This window comes from Antechinus flavipes, chromosome 1 (genome assembly GCF_016432865.1).
Source record: "Antechinus flavipes isolate AdamAnt ecotype Samford, QLD, Australia chromosome 1, AdamAnt_v2, whole genome shotgun sequence".
Taxonomy (NCBI): Eukaryota; Metazoa; Chordata; class Mammalia; order Dasyuromorphia; family Dasyuridae; genus Antechinus; species Antechinus flavipes.
Window position 1 is genome coordinate 27685483 of NC_067398.1, and position 12547 is coordinate 27698029.

Genomic DNA, 12547 nt, shown 5'->3' on the forward strand with positions numbered 1-12547 from the left:
AAGTTATCTTCCCACCATTTCTCCCAATTATACAAATTGACCCTATTCTTTAACACTTCAGATTCTTACTCTCCTTAACCTTCTTCAACAACTTTACCTCACAATGATCTTACCCTTCTATAAATTCTGATAAGACTTATAATCTGTATCACAACAAATAGCACTTATGTGATAGATATAGAGATAGTAATTTCCCAGAATTCTGTGGCTCAATGACAGAAAAGCAAATGCAAGGAAGAGAGGAAAAGAATCAAAGTATAAGAAAAATGGAGAGGGAAAGGCAGCTAGGTGGCACAGTGGATAGAACACCAGCCCTGAAGTCAGGAGGACCTGAGTTCAAATTTGATCTCAAACACTTCACACTTCCTAGCTATGTGACTCTGGAAAAATCACTTAACCCCAATTGCCTCAGAAAAAAAAAAAAAGTGGAGAGGGGAGGAGATTTCTAGTAGAATAACAGATACATGGGGTATTCTCTACTCCATGTATGTCTTTGCCTATTTTTTTAATCAACAAATATGTGTATATTCTAACTGCTTATTTGTGCCTTAGTTGATGGCATTTGAGTTAGACCAAATATGCAAGAAGTGAGATAAACTCTGACACCCATTCTCAGAAGAAATCCTACTTGGAAACATACTATTTATTAATACTACATGGGTCATATCTGTTTACCTATAGCCATCAAAATAAGATAGTTTAGTCAAAAGAACACAGGACCTGATGTGGCAATAACTGAGTCACATTAAGCAAATCATAGTCTCTCAGAACCTCGATTCTTTTAGTATAAAATATAGCTAACAGTATTTATAATTCATCTTGCTGCTTGGTTTTTGTCCTTCATTCTCAAAACAATATCATTAATGTTAGAGTCAAATTAGTGTGTCCAAGCTCAGAATACTCTGCTATAGGTCAGACACAAATAGTCCTCATGGACCTTTGAGGTGGCTTCTCTAATTTTGAACATCCCACTTTTTTTATTAAAGCTTTTTATCTTTAAAACATATGTATGGATAATTTTCAACATTCACCCTTGCAAAACTTTGTTCCAAAATTTCTCCCTCCTTTCCCCCAACCCCTCCCCTAGATGGCAAATAATCCAATATATTACTTTTTTTCTGAACTAATTCACTTCTGTTTTGTCATAGAACATAGCATCTTCTCTGATCAGGGCACACCATGCTGGACACTTCTTTGCCCTATGTCATATAATGAATTCTAAATTTCTTGAGAGTTCTTGAGAGTGTACTTATATTACATTTTCTGAGGACTTTGTGAGCTCTTGCCCAGTTTGAGTTCCCCATTAAAAAATATTCCCTTTTGTAAGAGTATATTTAGCATTGGAACAGAAGGCATTTGGTAACTCAATCAGTGAGCATCTATGAAATAACTACTATTGGTAAATACTGTGCTGTGGAGTTGAAGAATGGAGCAAGTCTGCTTTCAAAGAGTTTGTATTCTTTGAGTGGGGGGACAAATACAAATGTGAATATATGCAAACAAATAATGTCATTTTGAGGGAGAAGCATTTGCAGCTAGAGAAGGCCTCATAAATTTTATAGCATGGTTTATTAACTTACAATGTGGGAACTATCTATATCTAATTGTTATATAGCTGTATCATCTTTCTCTCTCTCTCTCTATATATATATATCTATATATATATATATATGTCTATATATATATATATAATCTATCTCTATATATATAGATACATATTTATATATAATAAGTTGTATTAATATCTTCATATCTGTATCTAGAGAAATATATAGATATATGTATATATTTATGTATGTGTATATACATACAGATAGTAGCATATATAATACACACATATATGTATCCATATCTAATCAAATTTTGTTTTAATTGGTTTCCTTTATAGTCTTATATATTTTATTTTGTGTATGTAAAACCATTCTTTTGAGAAGGGATACATATGGGCTTTACTGGACCACAAAGGCAATTTACAATACATCTAAAGAATCTTTGCAAAGGCAACATTAAAAAAAAATACTATCTTTTCTAGTAGTTTCATATGCATGCCTTGTCTCTCCACAGAGATTAGAAGTAGTTGTGGACAGAGATTGTACACTGCGCCATTTGGGGATGTCTCAGAACACTTAGTAAATGGAAGAGAAGAGAATGTAAATGAGAGCTTGCTGATTACTGATTGATTTGTCTGGATCTACACTTAACCACCTTAAATCCATGGGTTCATTAGACACCTTTCCAAGCTAGATTACCTGTGAAGACATTACAGTCCTGTTTTTACCTTATTTGGCAATCTGAAGGATGTTTGGCACTCCTGCACGTGAATAAGAGAAAGGTTGGGGCTAAGAAGGTTGCTCCAGAAAAGCTGACTTTGCCTTGCAAAGGACAATAACTTCCAGCTAGCAGGGAGGTCAGACATGTCACAACCCACAATCATAGTACAAACATATGATTTCCACTGCTGGAATGGCAATCAGTGCATTTAAAAATAGCTTTTCTGGGCTAATCACCCTCAGACACTATCTTTATCTATAAAATCCACTTAGATTCATTATTACCTGCAGTTCATTAAAGTGGGTCAGAACAATGTGAAAAATGAATTACAGCAAATAAAGTGTCAATTCAGGGAAATGCTGTGGACATTAGAATTATTACAATCATTACACAAAAATGCTCACTGGTCCATATGGAACATGGTAAAATCTCATGAGTTGAGTCACTATTCATAATCATTAATAATAGTAGTAATAAGAGCATTTGTACAAAACGTTACATATGTTGTCACTTTATGCTTACGACAATCCTCTGAGATGTGTTATTGTCCCTACTTTACAGTTGAAAAAATAAAGATTAGGTGACTTACACAACATCATTTATCTACTAAATGTCTGGCTCAGGACCTGAACTTAGGCCTCCCTGAGTCCAGGTCAAGTAAGAGTTCTATCTTATCAGCTAGTAGAACTTGGAATCATTTAGACATGGACAAGAGTTTTAACCCTGAATATGGCTGGGGGGGGGGGGAATAAACCTCCTAAGAACAATAATGAAGCAAACAAAATGTTGATAGAAGGCCTTAACCTAATTAAAAAAGAACTGTCTTTTAGGCTCTGAGACATACAAGGAGTTAACATGTTAATTACAGATCATTCTTAGCTGTTCATTAAATCAGGTTCTGAAAGGTTTCCATTTGGCAATGCATCATCATTAACCTAGTTTTTAAGTATGTGTAAATAACAAATTCTGGGTGGCTCAGTGGAGAGAGCACTGGGCCTGGAGTGAAAAATAGATCAGTTCAAATCCAGCCTCAAACACTCACCAGCTGTGCGATCCTGGGCAAGTCATTTACCCTGTTTGCCTAATCTATTGGAGAAGGAAGTGACAAACCACTGCAGTATCTCTGCCAAGAGAACCCCTTATGGGGTCAGGAAAAGTCAGACATGACTGAATAAAAACAATAAGAAATGACATTCAATTAAAAAATGAATCTTTTCCTTGTCCTATAGTCTCCCTATCCCAATTCATATCAATTAGGAATTTTTAATTATAAAAAAGATTATTAGATTGGCAATCCTCCCCAACTCCACTCCAGATTTTTTGCCTACTGGAAACACTCTCATGGTTATACAAAATGTACACTTATAAATCACACCTAATTATATTATCTGTCTTTGTGTAGCAGAACACATCCTGGTTCTTTTTTTTTTTTTTTTTTTTTTTTTTTTGCTTTTTGCTTTCCTTTAAAAGATGACTCCAATTCACATCTATTTAACTGGATGTGATGTTAAAATAACTTCAATGCAGGGAGACACTGAATGGGAACACCAGTAATAGAAACCAGGTCACTGCCCCAAGACCCAGACTCTCTCCATTGTTTGTGGACATGAAGGTCTGATTTTAAAGATATACCATTGCCAAGGAGGCAGCTGACTCCAATATCTGTCTGGGAAAATTTGTGTCATTACAAAGAGGGGCACCAGAAGTCATCTCCAGCAGTGACCTTAACGCTTTCATTTAGTCAAAAGGATAAAGGATAAATCCAAATTCTTAGCTCTCCTCAAACTTGTTACAACCCCCCATTTAAACCATAAAGCTTTGCTTGATCCCTCCACCCCAACTATTTTCCCTCTCCTCAAATGACCTTGAATTATATTTATCTCATGTCTATTACCCTCCCCCAAATGAATGCTAACTCCCAGAAATCAGGGACCAGTTCATTTTTGTTTTTGCATCTCCAGCACCAAGCACAGTGCCTAATATATCGTGTTAGTTAAATAAAAATTAGATTCATAAGATTTTCAGATCATAGCTCTAAAACCAGAAAAGGGCTTTGGACACCATCTAGTCTAATTCTCATTTTATAGATAGCAAAAATGAGGGCCAGAGAGAAAGTGACTTCCCTAACTTCACACTGAATAGAACATTCTATTCAGAGGGAGGGTTTGAACTCAGGTCCTCTGACTCTGACTATCATACCATATTATGACATATGCTTAATGTATGACAGGAATATAAGAGGAGCTTAATAAATGCGAGTTGACTAAATAACATATCAGTTTAATCTTCAGAGTCCCAAACAAGGATGATGAAATTCAGCAGTTTACTTGAGCACTAGACACCATAGCTGCTCTTACTGTGCCACACTGAGAGAGTGATCACTTATTTATAATGATGCTGGTAGAAGAAGAGGATATGCTATTTTCTCTGAGGCCCATGGGCCATTTTTCAAATCTCAAGAAGGTCGTGAGGCAATAGCAACATCCTGAGATGAATTCTATTGCTACTGTAATACTCCAAAGGCTTGAGATATTGTTAGTATGAGATAGAGACCAGAGCCCCTTCTCTTAGTGCAATGTTTCATGAGGTCATTGTGGATGAAAAAGAGACAACTAGTGACCAATTCTAATGCGTTGCAAAATAATGTGGGAGAATATGATTGGATGGAGATTGTAGAGGGCCTTAAATTCCAGGTTAAGGATTTACGATTTAGCCCAGTGTCAGAGAAAAGCACAAATAAACAGAAAAAGTTACTGCCTGAGAACACTCTGGTGTGGTGACTCTTTTTGTATTGATATGGAGAAAATTGATGTAATGGGATAGATTTAGGGGTAGGAGCCTGCCTGGGATGCCAGGCTATTTCTTCTATAGAAGATATAGATCAGAGGTTCTTAATTTTTTTTCACTGCCCACTCTTCTAGAAGAGCCTGTTTACCTTTTCTCAGAATAATACACAAAGTAAAATACATAGGATAACAAAGAAAGTGAAATAATTACACTTAAAAATTTGGACTTTCTCCAAACTGTCAATAGATCCCAGGTTAAGAAACCCTGATAGAAATAATTTTACCAAAAAACTTGGTAGTACCCACAACCACAAAATTGTCATTTTTTTATTGTTACCCCTCTAGTAGAAATCTAGTTTCTTTCTCCTTTTTCTGTCCTAGAGCATTCTTCCTAGGCAAAGAATCTCATCTTTGCTCTATCACATTCTTTTTAAAATTACATTTATTTCTAGATGCTGCATGTATTCTGAAGCACATTATAATCTGTTTCAGGAAAGGAAATATGCCATTTTTTCCTATTCTCTTTTAACCCCCAGCTTCTAGTTGGGGGAGAAACGTATATATTGTATGTGCCGAAGATATGTTTGTTGAATTTGAATTATTGATTGTGGAAAAGTTTACAGTAATATCACCCTAATTGGTAGCCAGAATGGAAATGATCATATTATAAGGCTCTTGTATGTGTTATTCTCTATTATTTATAAATCAGAGGAATGGACAGTATTCATATCTACAGGAAACAGCCATCCTTACAATACTATTACTGTACAGAAAATGCTTAATTATTGATATGAGAATCACAGGTGAATCAGTTATATCTGTATATAGATCATGTCAATATAAATACCACTGTTTTCTTTAGAACAAAGATTAAAATAGAAAATCAGAAGAAGAAAAAAGAGGAAAAGGCCTTGTGTATAATTATAACAAACATGGGAATAGTGAAAAGAATGTTGGAATGCATTTTGATATTAACACTGTAATATTAATTTTAATGTACTATTAATGTTGCATAGAGGATTAACCAAAATAAGTTAACTGGCATAATGAAACCATAGTAGTCTAAAACTGCCTTAGACAATGAATATTTATTTTTCCTTTGAAGTAGATAGACATGGAAATTGAAAGTACAGGAGTTTAGAATGAAAATATGCTTTAAAATTATAAGGGATAATAGAAAATTATGAGTTTGAATATTTCATAAAATATCAAGAAGCAATAGAGATAAAAACAAGGAAGGAAAGTTATATCCAAAGTATTTAAAATGAAATGTGAAAAGGGACAACAAATAGAAGAAAAATGGAAAATATCTATAAAGATTTTTACAATAAACTCATTTTACAACCAAGGTCAATGAAATCACCAAAGCTGCACTTTAAGTCTCAGATAAATTTCTTGAGGAAGTGGAAATGCCATAGGAAAATAGATAAACTGGACCATGTATAGAAAGATGAGATTTATTTTGAAGGGAGTTGATTGAAGAGTCTTAAGGAAAAGAGGCTGTGGAAAGAGAATGGAAGATTGCATTGTCACGACAATGATAAACATTTGGATGGACAACCTTTAGAATTTAAGAAGTAGATATATGTTCAATACTACAGATGGACAATGAGTTGGATTAATTATTGAATGAGAGAATCAAAACATCTGAATATCCTTTAGGAAAGTATAAAGTGCTTGTAAAGGTCAAAAGCTCCTCCTGACACAAAGATCCATCTTGTTAATATCAATATTCTGAAGGTAATAGAAAATTTTGAATAATAGAAAATGACATTTTATGAAGATCACTCAAAGGACAATGGATTACCTATGATAGACAAAAGCAGGCTGTAATGTATTACAAACAAAGAATTGTGTAAGGGGAATTGTGTAGATGGAGTCATCAGAGAAATGTACTATTAAAAAGATGCTCTGATCACATAAATCAAAGTAAATGATATTTACCATGTGCTCTATTCTTATCCTTGCCAAATCAAGAAAATGTAAAGAAGATTTCTGGCTTGCCTAGTGGACTGTCTGGTTTATATATATATATATATATATATATATATATATATATATATATATATATATATATTTTCCCTAATATAATTATATTTCTCTAAATACATAAAGATAGTTTTCAACATAGGTTAAAAAAAACTGTTCTAAATTTTCTTTTCCTTTCCTTTCTTCTTCCCTCCCCAAGACAGCTAACAATATTGTGTAAATTAAAAATGTGCAATCCGTTTAGATATGTCCATATTTATCATGCTATATAAGAAAAATCAAATCAAAAGAAAAATGAGAAACAAACAAAAGGTGAAAGTACTATATTTCAATCCATATTCAGACTTTATAGTTCTCTCTCTAAATGTAATTGGCATTTTCCATCCCAAATATTGGAACTGCCTTGAATCACCACATTGTTGAGAAGAGACAAGTCTATCACAGTTGATTATTACATCACCTAGTTGTTGTTGTGTACAATGTTCTCCTTATTCTGCTCACTTCACTCGGGATCAGTTCATGGAGGTATCTCCAGACTTTGTTGAAACCAGCCTGCTCATCATTTATTTCTTTTTTTTTTTTTAATATTTATTTTAAAAATGTAGAGGTGCCATTTGTTCTGTTTTTCTGTTTTTTTCCAGTTATACATGTTTATTAATTTTTTAAACATACACTCCTTTATGAAACATGTTGGGAGAGAAAAACCAGAACAAAAGAGAAAAACCACAAGGAAAAAAAAATAGTAGAGGAAAAAAAAAACAAACAACAAACATATCATGAGCTGATTTCTCAGTCTCTATAATTCTCTCTCTGGATGCATATGGTATTTTCTATCCAAAGTTTATTGTGATTGCTGGATCATTGAACTACTGAGAAGAATCAAGTCTTTCATAGTTAATCAGTGTACACCCTTACTGTTTCTGTGTATAATATATTCCTGGTTCGACTTGTTTCACTTAGCATCAGTTTGTGTACATTTTTCCAGATCTTTCTAAAATCAGCTTGTTTGTCATTTCTTATAGAATGATAACATTCCATTCCCTTCAAATACCATAAATTATTCGGACCTTCTCCAACTGATGCACTATAGACTCAATTTCCAATTCCTTGCCCCTATAAAAAGAACTGCTACAAACATTTTTGCACATATGGGTCCTTTTCCCTTTGATCTAATATTTAACATTCTGTATGACAAAGTCAAACAGAACAGGTAGACATGTGTACACTATTATTTCCATTGTGGAACACCTACATGGATGATATTACTGATCTAGTAAAGTACTCAAGACAACAAGGATAAATCACATTTGCTCCAATAAAATAATCTCATATACCTTTTTATAATTATATTTTCATGATTTTCTGCATTAGAGATGGATGGAACATTATGAACCATGCAGCACAACACTTTTAGTAAGGAAACAGTCTTAGAAAAGTTAAAGGATTTTACACATGACTTAGAGAAAAGAATTATGGGGATTCATAATACTCATGTATAGACTCTACAATACAAGCTTTTGCTTTTATCTGCTGAAAGGCTATTTTCCTCTCTAGAAAAGAGGGAAAGACAGGATCATTAGGTATAGAATTCTGAATACTTTCAGATGAATGAGACAATATGGGTTTGAATCCCAGATCCTAGGCAAGGTAACCCTAGGCAAGTTAATCTATCTCCCTGGCCCTCTCCCTGGCCGGTTACCTTACTTGTAAAAAGAGAGGGATTGATTTGAGGAACTTTCAAAATTCTCTTTCCTTCCCTATTCCATGACAATTAACACATATGAGGCAAGTTAATAGTAGAAAACGAGTGATGAATCAGATGGCAATGTGAGAGAAAAGAAAGTCAATTAATATAATTGAAAATTTCAAATGCATGGATAAGTCCCAAGGGATTTTATGTAATTGATAGAGCTCAGAACCAGAGTTAAGAAGTGATAACAATGAGGTGATTCGAGGCAATTCTAATAGACTCCCCACATCCAGAGAGAGAACTATGAGGACTGAATGTGGATCAAAGCATAGCATTTTCACCTTTTTTGTTGTTTGCTGGGTTTTTTTCCCTGTTTCATGTTTTTCCCCTTTTGATCTCTTTGTATTTTATTCAACAAGACAAATATGGGAATATCTTTAGAAGAATTGTACACATTTAAACTATATCAGATGGCTTGCTCTCTTGGGGAAGGGGAAGGGGAAAGAGAGGAAGAAAAATGTGGAACACAAGGTTTTATGAAGGTGAGGGTTGAAAATTATCTTTGCATGTATTTGGAAAAATAAAATATTTTAAAGAAGAAGTGATTGATAAGAAAGATCATGAGAAAGTTTGCACTTGAATGTCTTATTTTTTACTTAGTGATTTTTTTTTTGTTCTTTACCATTGCCTTTTTCAAATTCTGTTCCATAAGTACTTCTTTTAAAACATAATATTACACAAAATAAAACTGAATGCTGTCCAGTTAGGATTCCCATCCCATGCCCATGATAAGAGTTTAGAAAACATAATCCCTTTTCCTTCTTTTCAAAGGTGAATTGCTAGGGGCATGAAATTACATGCATTTACTGGAAGATATGATGGATGTACTACTTAGTTTTGCTGAATGGCTTTTTTCTCTTCCTCCTTATTTTTGTAAACTTAAGGGATGGTTTATTGGGTAAAGAAGAGAAAAAGGATATAAAAGGGATATGTTTAAAAATGTGACTGGTGTGAAACATATCAATTAAATAAGATCACTGGAAAACATTATTCTTTGATATTAATAGCTATTCATTAGCTATTTCCAGCTATGCCATTCTCTTTTCCTTAATTAACAACAATTGTGGGGAGATTGGATCAATGTTGCTATAATCGAGGCATTAGTATCCACCTGGTGGCAGCGTTTCTCAATTTCAGACAAAGTCCACTTGGGAAATAAACACTCTCCAGAGTGCTCGCTTTGCAAGCCCAAACCTAGAGGTGGTAGCCAGCATCACATATGGGAACTGATCTAATAAAATATTCCTTTGGGATTTGCAGAGTGTCCCAGTTAGTTGTTACTATTATAAAGAAACAAAGACAAGCAAATGGTAGTGGATTATTACACATCTACTTAGGACTTTGACGTTCTGGGAAAAAAAAAAGTTTTCCTATTCAATTCCACCTAAAAACTCCTTAAACACTTAAAATGTGCAGAACACACTTCAAACTTATAGGGAAGCCACAAAGTAGATAGCTCTGTCCTAGCCTTCAAGAACCAATACAATCTAAAATGTGATGATTAAGACAATAATGAAGAAAGAAATGACAACAAGTGCTATTGCCATTCTGGTCTCTCTGACTTGGTATGATTTTTGATGACATTGACTACAATTTCCCACCAGTTAGAAATCCAATGTGAGAGAGTACATTAGCCTCTTTAGTTTGGGTGTTTCTGTTTATGTTCACTTAGCCTCTCTCAGTTTCCTCATATGTAAAACAGGGATAATGCTGGCACATCTCAGAATTATTGTGAGGATACTGAAATAATATTTGTAAAGTTCTTTGCAAATGTTAAAGTACTAGATAAATGCTAACAATTTCCTAAAAGCCATTAATGATTAAAATTGCACTAAGACTTTTGCGACACCCAGTCCAGGAGAAATTGGAGATCATCTCAGATAAAAGGCACTTATATGAAGGAGGGCCAGAATATAGTGAAGTTTAAGTTAGAAGATAGAGAAAGCCAGCAAAGCCAGGATTAAGTGAGAAGAGATAGAATTCCATAAGAAAAAGTTCATATCACTATTAATAAGAGAAATCTAAATCAAAGCATCTTTGAAATTGCTCTGAACTTCACACCCCAAGCATTGTTTGAAATGACTACAGATTGGAATAGTCACCATTGAAGACATTATGATAAAGCAAGCACAAAAACACAATCTTGTGGAGCTGTGAATTTGTCCAACCATTCTGAGAAAGAATTGGAGATTATGCAGAAGGAGAGATGAAAATGTCTATAGTCTCTGATCCAGATTGCTAGATATTTTTCCAAGAAGATTGCTGACAGAAAGAAAAGACTTTATATATACATATTTATAGCAGCACCTTTGTTATAGAAAAAACAACAGCAACAACCACCAAAAAATGGGGGGGGGGATGGCAAATGCCTATTGATCAAGAAATGTCTAAACAAACTGTGGTAATGAATGCAATAGGATATTGGAATATGAGAAAGATAGATAAACACAGAAAGTCATATGTGAACTAATTCAAAGTTAAGTAAGTAGAATTAGAAAACAGCATATACTATGTCTATATTGATGTAAATTGAAAGAACAACAATACAATTTGACTCAGATGTAGAAAAATTATGACTATATTTGTATCCAAAGAAGAGAGATGAGAAAACACCTTCCTCTGTCTGTTTGTAGAAATGGGAAACTAACACTGCATAAAATGTTAGATTTCCTGTTGATAAGTTGGTTAGTTTTGGTGAACTGTTTATGAAAATTATTCTTTATAAAAGAGGACTGTCTGGGAGGATGTGAGAGAGAAACACAAGGGGATATGTAAGTGCTATAAATACAAAGATATCAACAAAATTTATCTTTTTTTTTAAAAAAAAGGAACAGGGACAACTTATTTATAGTAAAAATATTCACCAAAGAAAAGAAAATTCATTTGGGGGAAATAAACCCAAATTATAATAGTCAAGAAAAAGTCTTTTTTAAATCTCCATTGGGTTTTTTTCACCTTAAGTAACCCAACTTAAGAACAAATATACACACAGCTGCCAAATGAAATTTGCATCAATAAGTTAAAAACTATCATTTAAATAGTTGCAAACTCTTTTTCCTTGTGAATTTCGGAGTGATTCTCTATAAATACTATCCATAAAGTAAGTCTTGGAAGTTCTCTTTTACATAAGATGGCCCTTGAAATGTCATTGACTGCCAAAAAGGCGATGAGGGAGTTCTTGTGTAGAAATAGTTGAGAAGTACTTTTGAAAACTTGGATCTTTGGACAATCTGGTGCTTATGAATTTATTCAATTTGGCTTGGCCAATTCAAAAGGAATAAAACAGTTCAAAAATTAGTCATGATCACAAGCAAGTATGCCAAGAGGAACTACAGTTGAACTCACATGTTAAGATGGAGTCATGGACAACTGAAAATGTAAAAGACAGGAAAAATGGAAAGTATCCATTAATTTTTATGAGAAAAGCTGATATAATTTCCATTTGAGGGCAAAGCTGATTTGGAAAAAAACAAAAACAAAAAAAAGTCAGTTTTTGTTTCTTTGATAGGAAGAAAATCTCCGGATCTAAACCCAACAGAAAAATGAAGTTAACTCCTTTTTCCAGTACTGATTTCCCACAAGCTGATATACAGTACAATTCAAGTGAGAAAGCTGAGAAGATCAATCATTGCGACTGTAGAAAAACAAATAGAGGAAACATCAAGTTAAGCACAAAAAGGCCAGAACAAAAATCATTACAAAAATCCATTTTATAAAATATTCATATTAAGAAAACCAGTACAACTACTTT

At 33.7% G+C, this 12547-nt stretch overlaps 1 protein-coding gene across 2 annotated transcripts in view; it reads right to left on the reverse strand.

The window, feature by feature from the left end:
- The window catches only part of SUCLG2 (succinate-CoA ligase GDP-forming subunit beta), a 311455-nt gene that overhangs the window by 52358 nt on the left and 246550 nt on the right, over window positions 1-12547 (reverse strand). The window contains exon 10 of one of the 2 annotated variants that reach the window (XM_051980497.1): window positions 6318-6557. The exons of the other annotated variant lie outside the window; for it this stretch is intronic. Within the exon in view, the coding sequence (XP_051836457.1) occupies window positions 6417-6557 (141 nt within the window). The 3' untranslated portion in view covers window positions 6318-6416. Of the gene's footprint in view, window positions 1-6317; window positions 6558-12547 lie in introns of those variants that run through there. 2 annotated transcript variants of the gene reach the window in all.